At 34.2% G+C, this 14644-nt stretch overlaps 1 protein-coding gene across 1 annotated transcript in view; it reads left to right on the top strand.

The window, feature by feature from the left end:
* Positions 1 to 2169: 2169 nt before the first annotated feature.
* The window catches only part of LOC106464898 (meteorin-like protein), a 31631-nt gene continuing 19156 nt past the window's right edge, over positions 2170 to 14644 (top strand). Inside the window, exon 1 of the mRNA XM_013925069.2 lies at positions 2170 to 2924. Coding sequence (XP_013780523.1) covers positions 2806 to 2924 — 119 coding nt within the window. The 5' untranslated portion in view covers positions 2170 to 2805. The remainder of the gene's footprint in view (positions 2925 to 14644) is intronic.

Below are 14644 nucleotides of genomic sequence, written 5' to 3' on the forward strand. Positions count from 1 at the left end.
TTAGTTCTCACCCTGTTCTCTTTCTATTAGGAAAGTTAGGGTACTGAGTTGGTAGCTTTAATTAAAATTTCGAGAGAAAAGACTCATAAGACAATAAAAGCCACAATTTGTTAGTTTTTAGAATTAAGAAAATTAAGGCGAGTTATTTTAATCTCATTATAATTATGATTAGATTATAATTATACACTTTGCTAACATTAGGATTACTGAGTAAGTTTTTCATTTAATAATATCGGAATAGGACGTAACTCCCGATTATTATACTGCAGTATAATTTCTCTTGGATTATCATTAACTCATTTATTATCGATCAAGAATCAATTTAAAAACTTATATAGCGGTTTTTCAGTTCTAGTGTTTATGACGGTTATTTCCTTGTTTCCATTATATTCTTTTTTATTACTGTTCTTCTTTTTCAACATAAACAAACCCGAGAAATAAGCACTACATTTTTATCGTTTCTACACAGATAAACATGGCGTGGTAAAAACCGTGTCATCCATAAAATTTTTCAATCTTCTGTTCACGCACTTTAATCACGAAAACTGCTGTTGAGAAGTTTTTCAATTGAAAAACTTGAAATTGTGTAAGAAATGTGTCAGTTCGTGCCAACCTGCGCGTGACAAAGCAAATTGCACACGATTCTGATTATCATTTTACTTCTATAGGCAAAGTGCCATCTAACGGAGAGTTATAATATAATTTATCGTAAAATATAAATGCAGGCTAACTAACTTGTTAAGTGGCACTAACATGGATAATGTAAAAAAAAAAAGAAGAATTTTAATATAATGTGGTATAATCAGAGTGATTCCTTAAACAATTTAAATAATTCTGTGAGGGGTAAACCCAAATGTATGTGTACTGTGCTTTTGTTAATAGATGTCAATCCATGTTGCAATGTTGGACCTTTGTCATGTTAAGCAGGCTATTTGCAGTAATTTAATTCAGAATTCCTTTGTTAATATTAGAAAAGCTAAGAGCCTTACTGTTTGTAATGAAAACAACGACGTTTCTGTTGATAATAAAACAAGGAATAACCATCTAAATTGCTAAGAACTCTTCTGACTGTAATAAAACATTTAACAACCCTTCTGTTTGCGATTAGCAGCAACTAAGAAGCCTGTCGTTTATATAAAAGAACTTGCTGTTTTCAATAAAATAGTAAAACCACATTTTTGTTCAGAGTTAGGGTTAATAATATTTAGTGTTTATAATATAATAATTAAAATGTTATTATTTGTAACGAAAGGGTGAAGAACCCTTTTGTTTCGAATGAATAAAGAACCCTGAGGTTTGCAGTAAAATAAGCTAAAATCCATCGTTTGCTATTAAAGTTAACAATAACTCGGCCCTTATGATTAAAGAACTAAGAACCCAACTACATGTTTGTTTCTTTTAGCGCAAACCTAGACATTAGTTTTTTTTTTATAGCAAAATCACATTGGGTTATCTGCTGTGTCCACTGCGGAGAATCGAATCCCGGATTTTAGCGTTGTAAGCCCGTAAACATACCTCTAATTCACCCGGGGACTCTACACAATGGGCTACCTGCACTCTGTATACTGCGTTATAATTCCATAAACTTGCAATAGAAGCATTAAAGATCCTGCTGCTTGGAGTGAAGTTTCGTGATCTTTCTAATACACCTTCTCTCGTGTTCTTCTTTGTGCTACCACACAAACACTCAGAATCTATCTAAAATAATGAAGATGGTGACACTCTGAGTAACTCGTTTTGAATAACCTTCTATTATTAATTGTATCCATTGAAGATGCAGAATTATTTCTTAAATGACATTTACTAAAGCAGACCGTTGGTTTTGATAGTGTAAGGTTTTGTACCATATTCGAGTAAGCAAGTGTAAAAACCTAGAAAGGTTTCTTCAGAAAAAAAAAATGAAGCCCGAAGGCGAGCCTTTATAATGTATTACTCGTAAACCTAAAGCGAGCCAAACTTTTTGACCCCCTGGCAGCACGTGTCGCCGTTTTTTCCATAGAACGGTCCTATAGCGTAGCGTATTTTCTCTGGCCACATCAACGGTTTGCTCGACCCCAGACGGCTTGTAGCTTCCCACGCTTTCCGTCAGTCACGTTTCACCATATCATCCCTGCAGGGCCGAAATGGACTTGTCCATCCACTTGTTCATTTCCAAGAGCGGGAAATACACGCTTGGTAACAGTACGTAGCGTTTCTGTAAGAGAACATCTTGATTCGATACTACGACGATAAGAGCCACAACATTTCTTGTTTGCATTAAGTAGGGTGTGATCACGTTCTTAGGGATATACATCGTTGTAACATCAATCTGAAGAGGCCTAAATTTTAAGGCGTTAACAACAATGAAAGATTTAACGGGAAACGGTTAACTCGAAAGCCCTACCGCAACCAGTTTTCAAGTTCCGTGAAATATTTTAACCAACCGCCGAGCAGTAAACATAGGGGAAAAGCGGCCTTTAGGAACTGGCACATGTAATACTAATAGTTAGGAATTTGGACTTTGGAATTACGTGTTGTGTTGGTAAATGAAACCAGACACATTGCAGTTGTCATAAAAACCGACGGATTGAGAGAGAGAGAAAAAAAAAGAGATGGACTGGCTGGTCTAAAGTTTAATCATACCAAGTCAAGCACGGTAGAACAGGTGGACGTCTCACTTGTTGTAACGACCCCTTTCCGGATTACCCGATTGTAGGGAACTTTAGGGCCTATTTAAATAGTAGATGTAGTGGTGATATTAAAAAGTTTCGGTCAAATGTATCTGTAGATCCTGTCTCGTAACGTAATATAGTTTGTATCGAAATCATGATAATTTTACGAACCTTCCTCCCTTGGTGGCATATAATCAGTGCTATGATTATCATCTTGGTAGATGTCTGTGATTCTGCTGGTATGTCCAGTGACAGCTGCGACTGGTATGGAAGGTGAGCTTATTTTCACCATTTTTACGCATAATTGGTAAAGACAATGTTTTTTGTATGATATCAGTCGATTTTGAAAGTCCCCTCATTTTTTTTTTACTATAAATAAGTTGATAATTATCGGTATAAGTATTGATACAATAGTCCTTTTTATACTCGGAAGCAGTGGCCACTGTTCAGAAGATAAAACAATAATGTTAGGATATACTTAATATCTGTAGAAATTAAGTCGAGAATATAGTCAAGAGCTAGTTACCCCACACATCTTTGTTGTGCTGATGTACAAGGATGTTAACTGTTAAGGATTGTAACTGGAAACGGGTGTATTCGTTCCAATTCGAAGCTGGTTATTGTAAGAAGATATGCCTTAAAAGTTAAAATATATGCATCATCGTGTGTGTACATTTCACATTGTTTGGTGATATTACTAAAGATGGTTGAACTAACTTTTAAATCTCTCTGTTGTAAAATATGGGGAAAAAATTGAGGTTTTTAAGACTCAAAATTATGTTACGTATATTTCTAATCTTGGAAAGGAAGTGCAAGTAAGGTTGGTTGTTTTACCTATACTTCTGCATTTTTGCTAAATATATATATTGTAAATATATTTTAGTTCAGTATATTTAGCCAAATCAACTTTTTTTTGGTTTTAATTACAGTTTGCAGTTGATAAGTTGACATGCAGTTGACATTTGTGGGGCATCGTCAGAACTTTTTTTTTTGGGGGGGGGGGGATGGGGACATTTCTGAAATCGGTAACCCAAGTAAGCAGTGAATCGATAGCAGTCCAGTACACTGTCCATAGCAAGGTTTATGGCAGATTGAAGAAAAGCTTTAGCAAACAAAAAATATTATGCATATCATATTATAATGTCACATCCAGCATTTTATGCATGGCTATATTTAATATTCCGTAACTATCAAAATGTAGTTGAGGTTCAAAAGGGGATCGTTCGCACCCAATGAACCCCCCACCACCCATGATATCGAATAATAAACCATCAAATCTTTCACCAGTAGTTGAAACAACATATTTTACCAGTGATGTAAACGTGTTTTGAAACATTGTTTACAAAGAGGCGATCCTGATGAAAACCAGCTATTTGTCTTCGCTTCGGTTAAGATTCAGAGTTAGTGTACCTCCCCTTCTTCGACTTATCTTTTGATGACACACAATTTTCAACAGGAGTCCAACAAACAAGTTTGTTTCTGCTGATAATTTTTTAAACTTCAAATAAATCGGTTAAACGGTTCGTTTTGGACTTTTCCGGGTTAAGGTCAATATTTCTGTGTGTAGTTTGGAGTTGTTTTGTACAATTACTTATTTACACAGACACACAAACACATACGTGTGTGTATATATACATGTATATATTAGGAGTCTCTAACTTTGATGGAAGTTGGGGAAGGTGAAAACATTTATGTTAATATAACGTATAGCTAATATTGCGTGTGTATAATAACTGGAAAAATGGACCATGTGTTATGCGCCTAAGTGACATATATGTATATAGACAGAGAGAGAACTTGAAATATGTCTTTATGGAAGAAAAACGCAAACAAATAACCTAACAAGACACATGGGTTAAAGATAATGGATGAACTGCTCTGGATTATGAACATTTTAACGTGTGTAATGGGTCTGTGTATAAGGGTAGAAATACTTTCAAGAAGTGGGGTGGTTCTCAAATGAAGCTATTTTTGTGTATGATGACCACTTTTAATTTACAGTGCACACTTATCAAGAACAGTTAAGACATTTGTAAGTACACAATAACGTGTTTTGTTCACGTAACGATTAAAATACCACTCGTTCATCGTGAAGTATGGGGTTCTAACCGTTGTATAAGGAGCTCTTATTTTGAAACGTTTTAGTTTTATATATACAGTATGCTTGTCAACACATACGCAAAAATAAGTATCTATCCGTCTGTTTGTCTTTGTATACAAGACAAACCGCAAAAAGCATAAGTATACAGCCAATCCAATTCTCCGCCTGTACTGCGGTGTAAAAAAAGAAAGGTGTGTACATTGTTTGGAAAAAATTATATACCAGCGTTGTGCAGGGTATTTCTATTTTAAGAAAAGGCTTTGGAAATAAGTGTGGCGTGAAGAGTATGTAGAATTAAGGCCGTTGAGAGGCTGTATACCCGCGAAACTTTCAATGTCATTCCTCTTTCCATTTCTTTGAATATTTTTCAGCATTTGTAGCAATATACCATACATGACTAACCAGAAAATTTCGGTTTCTTTATGTTACCACGGCGTCTGCTCCAGCGCTCATCAAATAACCGTGTTTGTAGTATTCTAGCTATTCAGTTTGCTCTTCCGTGGCCCGCGGAAAATCTGACTTGACATCAATGAATCGGAGAATACATAGATCTCAGGTTACACTAAGCCTAATCCTTTAAATGTGGGGTTGAGAGTTACAGGTAGAGCACGCTCCTTCAAACTAGTAAACCGTTACAAAGAGAGCGGACGGATAAAATATTTTCCCGTAAAGAGCATTATTATAAGGTTCTGAGTGTTCGAGAGTAACTGATGGTGTTTTTACCTCTGCTAATCTATGCATACTTTCTTCCGAAGTGGCTCATACGAATCCTGTTTTGGTGAGAAACGAAAGGGAGCAGATTACAAGTGCGCATCTGATAGAAAGAGCTATGAAAAGCTCGGTGGAGAGAATGTCTTAAAGGACTCGCAGGCGATTATTTTGCGGTTTTTCTCAAAACAGAAACTTGAACTAACATTACAAAGACCTTGCTAGGGAGGAGGCGGGGTCGAACAAACACCCATGTTGTCTAAAAAGTCTAAAAGGCTCAGTTTTTCTGATTTTTCCTTTCATGTATATCATTTAAATTTTCATGCATATCATTTAAATTCTTTGTGTGGAAGAAAAGATCCATTTTTTTAGAAACAGACCCCCCCTTCCCCAACACACACACACACTCTAGTGTTGGCTACGCCCCAGAAACAGCAATACGATATTTCTCATCAGGACCTTTCTAAGCAGTTGTAAAAGTTGACAGTACTTCAATAGTCTTGGTTTTTTTGAGAAAGTCTAAAATTCTTTAAGCTTTTCTATCAGAATCTAAAAGTTGTGTCTAGATCATGGCGTGATATTCAGAGTAACTGTCGTAATGCATATGATATAACAGCTTAGCACGTGCATTAGTACATCAAGTTTAGTGGCAGACGTGTTTAAATGGAAATTCGGTGTATGCTAAGAGAATACCTAATTTGGATGCACTATATATTGGAACTTATTACAAAGTTAGTGCATCTGGTAATACCCAAAATATGCCCGCCTATCATGCAATCAATTTTTATTTTGTAAACTAAACATATTTGTTGTATTATATAAATTCACACTTTTTCATACGTACACAAACACACACACTAACATACATAACTTGTTTATTAAATATTTTAAGGAAGGCTGTCTAAACAATTATGATAACTTTTAGCGACTCACGGGTTGGTAGACGGTAGTTACTGTCGCACCTGTAGCAGGACGCCTTGCAGATTAAAAGCTGTATGTGTCGGTAAACACGTGCGTTAAACAAACTTTACTTAAATAATTTTTGACGTACGAGTGTAAAACTGGTAATTTTATACAGGATCAACTAATATTTTTTACTCCGCTAAATATCGTATGACCACAAACGCACTGATGAATCATGAATCTTAAATATTGTGTCACCATACGAGACAATGGTACGTTTACGGATTTACAGCGATAAAATTCGAGGCTCAATTCCCCGCGGTAGGCAGAGTGCAGATAGCCCGTTGGTAGCCTTGCACTAAGAAAACGAGCACTCTTGTTAAATATTTTAATTCCATGAAATACAATTTATTTTAATTAGTTTTTATATGCTGTGTTTATCTTAAAAGGTAGAATAAATTATATATATATATATATATATATATTCGTAAACAAAATGAATAATTTTCTAGACTAAATAAATATAACACTTTTAATGAAAATCTTTCTCTTCACTTGTAAAGAAGGCATGCTTAAAATGTTAAATGAGAGGTCTAGAAGCTGTTAATGATTATGTTCAAAACTTTTGTATTGTATTCCCCACACACACATCCAGCGTTTACATGCAAAATGAGTGAGCTTTTAAAATATACTGGAAAATTTTGGGCTCGTTTAAAACTTGCATGCGAGTTCTAGTGGTGTTAATTTGAACTTCATATATTCAGTGTTTGGTTGTGATCAAAGAATGTAAGCTATGTAAAATAATGACGGAGACAAATCTGAATGTATTCATTATTCACTATTTGTTCCTTACTTCATCGAATAAAAATGAAGATGAATTCATTCGTTAAAATTAACAGTACGACTTGTAGTTTGAGTTTCGAAGATATGTTTGTGCAACAAGGCACTACATTGTCGCTATTCAATAAGCGAGGTAATGTAAATAAATACATTATACTATTTTTTACAACAGTCGACTGACTTTTCTAGTCCGGAGCAAGTATAGCGTTAAACCCGATCTTGTAATTCTGATTTTTGTGCTTCATTGGTCTTATTATGTCTTCGCAAAGAAACATACTGTTTTTCTATTGTTTCTTCTTTCTTTCTTCTTCCAAACACTTTTCCACCGACCATCATTCCTTCAATTATTTCTCTATGGATTGACTTGAAACTTGGTAGGGTTATACCTCGGTCCAATACTCCCAAGCGCCTCTTTAATTTATTTTTTATTTAGGTCTTTTAATGATTTTATGGGATGAAATGTCAAACAACCCCAAAATGTATATTTTGTGCTCCTGCGCTGTCATATTTACAGCAATCAAGATGAAAACTGGTACAAATATAAATTTTCATGTGCCCCAAAAGTTGGATTTGCCTATTTTGAGTCTTTTCAGGAGAGTCATGGCTCACAAAAAAGCATGATTTGGGGTTTTCGGTCAATTACTCGGCTATATTTTGACCAATTTACATGGGATTTGACACAAAGATACTTTTCTACAGATCCCCAACATTGGCAAACAAAAATAGCGGACTTGCCCATTTATAGTAATTATAGGGGTTCAAGATACCACAAAAAGCATAATTTTATGTTGTTCTTTTTACAATTACTCCGTCGTATTTCGGCCAGTTTACTTGGGATTTGGTATAAATATACTTTTTTACAGGTATCATACAGTTACATACATAGTTAATGGATATGCCCATTTTTGGTTATTTTAGGGGTGGTCAAAAGGTTAAAAAAAACCATAATTTCAGGACAAAATGACACCCCCAGTGGCACAGCGGTATGTCTGCGGATTTACAACGCCATAAACCGAGTTTCAATACCCGTACTGGGCAGAGCACAGATAGCCCATTGTGTAGCTTTGTGCTTAACTACAAACAAACATATAAAATGATAAAAACCCTATAACCCGAGTACTTTCGAAAGGTGGACCTTTCTTCTTCACGGGCAAACATAATTTTAGGGATTTGGGTCAACTACTTAGCCTTGTTTCGACCACATCACATGGAATTTAGTATAAAGATACTCTTTGCAGATCCCAAACAGAGATATAGACAGTTTTGGAATTTTTGTCTTTTGCTAAATTTTTCAGCGAGGAATGTATGACTTGGGATTTTCGCGAACTGTTCATGTGTATGTCAACCAACTTACATAGGCTTTTCTTTTCTATGTTTTCACCATTTTTTATGATGTCAAAATTGGTCTTGTTAGGATTGTGCGGCGGAGACATGTTGCATTCCCCCGCAAATGTTGGCCACTTTAATCATCAAGTTTTTTTGATGTATTGATGATGGTTGCAATGCATAGTTTTACATGCAACTTTCCTCTGCCCGTTTTTAACTTTTACTTCTACATTTTCTTAAGTGAATTGAATTCGCCTTTTAGGAATACCTTAGCATAAACTTAAAATGCTACAGGACAAAGTAACTGTTTTAATAGCACATTTATCTAATCCGTTTGTTATGAATATGTTAAAAAGTGTACATGAAAATGTTAGTTGCTGTAATTTAAATATTTCCGTTTTTTTTGTAAGAGTTTTTGCGCAATGTTACACGAGAAGTTTCTTCGCATAGCCATCCCTGATTTGGAATTGATAAACCAACTGGTCAACAGAACCTACCACATAGCCATCCCTGATTTGGAATTGATAAACCAACTGGTCAACAGAACCTACCACATAGCCATCCCTGATTTGGAACTGATAAACCAGCTGGTCAACAGAACCTACCACATAGCCATCCCTGATTTGGAATTGATAAACCAACTGGTCAACAGAACCTACCACATAGCCATCCCTGATTTGGAACTGATAAACCAGCTGGTCAACAGAACTTACCACCAACTATTGGGCTACTCTTGCCGGAACGAATAGTGTAACTTCACAATCAATCTCATAGCGCACCTATGACCCCAATCTGCAGAGCTAGTTTTTGGCGGTAACGGGACGCGAACCACGATAACTCAGATTCAGAGTCCAAGCACACTCTAGTGCCACGCCTGACCCATCTTTCTGTGTGTAGTCTAATTTTTCAGATGTTGAGTTATACTCCCTGAACTAAAACGTTTCATATTTTCAGTGAGGATAATTAATATGGTTTAAAACAGTTTCGTCTGTTTGACGTCATAGAAATTCATGCTTTGTCGCTATTATATTCTGCGAAAAAGAATGTGTACGTGTATCTTCAGTTTATTTTTGTTGATTATTTTTATATTTAGTGCACAAAACACCGTTGGCAACAGTGATTTGCATTATTTTGAGGTTACACCTTAAAAGACAAACAACATACATTCATGTTTTTTTATGTTCTTATCTTTTTCGAATTGCATTGTTTGAACGCGTGCATTAAGAAATGCGTGCAACTGATTCTTCACGAGAATTTGATAACACGTTTACATAGGGGCACGGGCGATTTTCAGGTTCGTGACTCACCACTTCAAAGCACAATGAGAGTCAACTGGTGATAAAGAAATACTAGGCTGTTCAAATTTAGATAGGCTTAGCATATCGGATTCTCATATTCTCACAATTATTCACTACTCTTAAATATTTTCGTAGTGAGGGAAGGTTAACACCTGTCAATAATTTTAATCTGTTATATGCCACATTTTCTAGGCGTTCCACCAACTTATCCTCATAGAATTACTGTCTATCGGGGGTTCAGCGATAAATCTGAGGGCTTATCACACTTATCACACTTAACAACAAAGAAACCAAAAATATAGAATTATCATATTGAGGACAAGCATGCACTTAACCCCCCTCTCCCGGCCAGGTAACTTTTGCTTTCTCCTTCTTTAATTTTATTCTTTGATAAGAAGTGATCTCTCTCCCTCACTCTATATATATACGTTTATATTTTGTGCTAAAGTCTTATGAAATTTAAAGTTTCTTACTTCAGTTCTGCTGTATATATATATACACCACTTCTAATTAACTAAAAACTATTTTCAGTATTTTGTGTGTGTGTGTGTTTTTTTCTTATAGCAAAGCCACATCAAGTTGACAAGCCAGAACACTTTGAAATATTGAAATTGATATAAAAACAAACCAACATTTCTGGTGAGTTAAGCATGTATTTACTTTTTACATGCTTTTGATAAATATACTTGCTAGGGTAAATATACCGAGTAAAGTAAAAAATAAATAAACAAATAAAACCTGTTATTAAAAGGTCGAACTCGAACGGCTACTCTGATTGCGGAACTGACTTCTCCGCAGGTCTCAAGTTGATGAAGATCTGGATGTTTCTGAGATAATACAGATGTACACTGGGCAAGAATATTGGAAACTCCTGATGTACATGATGAAATGCCCCCATTTTCCATCTTTTCCTGATGGACATCAGGTGTGACCACAGAGACCGATCGAAAGCAATCAGGAGTGTCACAAATAATGCTGGATCCCACGAACTTTGAAGAAGGAGACTCGCAAGGAATGCTCTCGATGAGATCACAATGACCTGTTTAAAAACAAACATGTACATGTTCTGACACAGAAATATATATATATAACTGAGTTTCATTATGGAAAAAGTAACAACTGAAAACCTGCTTTGTTATAAATGTCCCCCGATAGTACAGCGGTAAGTCTTCGGATTTACAAGGCTAAAATCAGGGGTTTGATTCCCCTCGGTGGACACAGCAGATCCGAGACTATAAAATATGAAAAATAAAAAATTCACCTACTGTTTACATAATGTTTAAAAGCTATTAGTTGAACCTAAAAGCCATGTGTTTGTGTAAACCAGATTTTGATGTTTTCAGAGTGATATTTTTACTATTACTTTATGTGGTACCAAAATTAGAAATGTGAATAAACATACATGTAGAGATGTACTAGTCATGGTGCATTGTTTGTGTGTTTTGTACATTTACTTTCTTTGAATAAAATGTGCAGAATGCTAAATTGTATATATGTGCAAGTTTATGGTGCCTGTTACCTGTATTTAAACATGATTCTAAATTCAATTATTTATTTGCACAGAGAAGTAGATGCTGAAGTACATCAAGTGGTTACGATGCAAGGTAACGAAACGGCTGTGACGGCCGATACTGGCCAGAAGTTCAGTTTCTTCTATGACCACTGCTTTTGGTCATTTAATGACCATCACCCTTTGTTTGCTGATCAGTCAACAGTGTATGATCTTATGGCTGACCCACTTTTAAACCATGCCTTTGAGGGATACAATACTTGTTTGTTTGCTTATGGACAGACAGGCTCGGGTAAAAGCTTTAGGTAAGTATAGCAGTAGACAGTAGTAGTAATGTTTCTGTAACTTGTGTTTGTCCGTTATTTGTAATGTGAAAACCCTCTGTTATTTCAAATAGTGAGGATTATGTAACATTACATTTAGACAGGAATTATCCATTTGGTTCTTCAAGACTGTCCTTGCATTCTCACCCTTGATAGAAGTAAATTGTAGTCCCAATTTAGTTTTCATTTACTCATTGGTCTCCACTACCTCTAACAGCAACTTATTCCATAAATCAACTACCCTCTTAGAAAAGTAAAACTGTCTTATCTTGAGCCAAGACTTTATTTTCCAAGTCTTAAAATTGTGTTACCTTTAGAATATAGCACACAGAAATCAAACTTCTGTATCTAATCAGTCCCCTGATAAACTTCAATAAGATCATCTCCTTACCCTTCTTTTCTTAGAGATATTAACTTATCCATACAGGATAACCTTTCATCCTTGAAATCTTCCTAATAACCTACTATGAACCCTTTCCAATAAGTCAATGTACATTCATATATATGGAGGCCAAAAATGTATTCAGTAGTACAAGTGAGGCCTAACTACTGATTTGTATAGAGTAGTGGTTCCCAAACCTGGGATCGTAGTTTGCAAATTTAGGTTGTCTGAAATGGGTCGGCACTGAAAGATTTTTGAGAACCTCTGTTATAGAGATGTGGTTACCTGTTTTGACTTGTAATCAGTGTTTATAAATATACCCTAAAATTCTATAAGATTGGCTTTACTATTATGCCAAAATCCTTTTGAGTTGGCTCCTATTTACATTAAACATAATATAATCCAGGTTATGATAACGAGAGTGCATTACCTTGTAGTTAGTAGAATTATGTAATAGTATGTACTATTACTCAATAATTAGCTGAAATTTACAACAAAATTTGTTGATTTAGGATTTGAAAAAAAAGATACACTGTGTTGTATTCTTTGTCTCATCTTCCAAATGGTTTGTTTTTTGCTGTCTGTTTCCAAGAATGTAATTGTTTTACCCATTTTATTGATACTCTTGTAAATTATAATATGTACAGATTGCTCTGTTGCTCTGTGAACTTGCCTTTTCTTCAGTTTCAAATATAAACCAGATTACATTAAGGTTTTGTATTCACTTTCTTCTTTAAATTTGCCATTTTCTATATTTGTTTAAAATTACTTACACAAATATATTTCTCCTACTGTTCAGTATCATGGGCTCGGAGCAGAACCCGGGTATTATTCCAAGATTTAGTCAACATTTATTTGACAGGATTCATAACTCTGTGGAACAGTCAGTAAGTCATTCTTTGAAAAGAACACAATTTGTTTTTTTTCAGTCAGTATATTATTAATTTAAAGTAAATAATACTTCATCTGGATGGGGTAGATGCGTAAGTAGGTGTTACACTTTCCTAGTTTTAGGCTTTATTTATTTTCAAATTGAACCTCAAATTATACAACTCGTTTATTTTATTGAACTTAAAACAGAATTTTAAAGTTTTTTTTTTTGTTTAGAAATAGAAAGTATTAGATATATTTACATGATGCTTGGTACTTAAATAAAAATAACACAAACACGAGAGAAACTTTTAGGAAAAAATAACTTAAGATAACGTGAGAAGAGGAGTAGCTCCCTTATTCAAGATATTAATTTTAATAGTTCGAATAAATACATATAAAAAAGTTTCTATCTGTCACCGAATGCAAATTTCAAGTATATCTATATAAACCTGAAACTGAAATGTCGTCGATGAAGCTCGAGAAGATCCATATAGATATGACTCATGAATGAAATTGCGTAGAATGTCTGTAAATGATCAACAAAATGTATTACTCTGCTTTTTTAAAATTAATTCAGTCACATTGTATATCAATGAAATTATTTTTGGATATTTTACCATGGTCTTGTAAAATGAAATATAATTTAGACAGCTCATCTTTGTCGGTTTTACTTTTTATTTTGAATTTTTCATTAAACTCTGCTTAATATTAGTAATATATAAAGCTGTACTGTTTGCCTATTTAATAAAAATACCAGCTGAACAAAGTGCAGTTGGGAGAAGATCAAACTTGTAACACTTTATCATTATAGTATGGTCGAAAGTGTATCGTTTTTCTTTTTAGCTTAAACATTTTTGTTTATTGTCTACTGTTTTTTTTTCAGACAGAATACATGGTAGAAATAAGTTACTTTGAAATCTACAATGAAAAAATACATGATCTTCTAACACCATCAATGGATGATGGAAAAAAGGCAGCTGTAAGTTTTATTATTATTTTTTCCCCTTTTTTCTATCTGCCCATTCTTTTGTAAGTGTATGACGCATACATCCAAACACACTAGTGTTTGTTATATCAAACATTATATCTCACACACAAAGTTCTTTAAATAAATTTCCTCTCTATGGAAGAACCAGAACTGCTCTGAATAACTGAAATATTACTTTTATATATTTTAATAAATAAAACTATATTTTTTGAAGGTGTAAATGAAATTTATTTTTGTAATTCATTTTATGTGAAAAAAAAAGGTATTATTAATTTTTTTATATATTTATTAAATATCCTGGAAAAAAGTGTATAACATTAGTTTTTAAGTTTAGATTTTTTTTATGAACTACATTTAGTTTTAAGTACATCAGCTGGTAAATTTATGTTATGTAGCTTTCAAATTTATATAGAATTTATTGAATTAAGTAAGTGTAAATTGACTATTTGAACACACTTTTTTAAACTTTTAAACTATTCATAAAGTAGTGTAGGTGGCCAGGAAAAACTTGTGCCCCCCCCCTCCTCTCAAAACCTGTACCTCAAGCTGTGGCATTTTAACATAATCTTGCTCGATTACTAGATTATTTTGTATTTGGTGATAATTATGTAATTCGTTATATATTTTATAAAAGAAATGAGACATTTTATAGGCAACCATCAAGTTGTATAATCCTTGTTTATGAGACATTTTATAGGCAACCATCAAGTTGTATAATCCTTGTTTATGAGACATTTTATA

The sequence above is a fragment of the Limulus polyphemus genome, unplaced genomic scaffold, assembly GCF_000517525.1.
Source record: "Limulus polyphemus unplaced genomic scaffold, Limulus_polyphemus-2.1.2 Scaffold1773, whole genome shotgun sequence".
Classification (NCBI taxonomy): domain Eukaryota; kingdom Metazoa; phylum Arthropoda; class Merostomata; order Xiphosura; family Limulidae; genus Limulus; species Limulus polyphemus.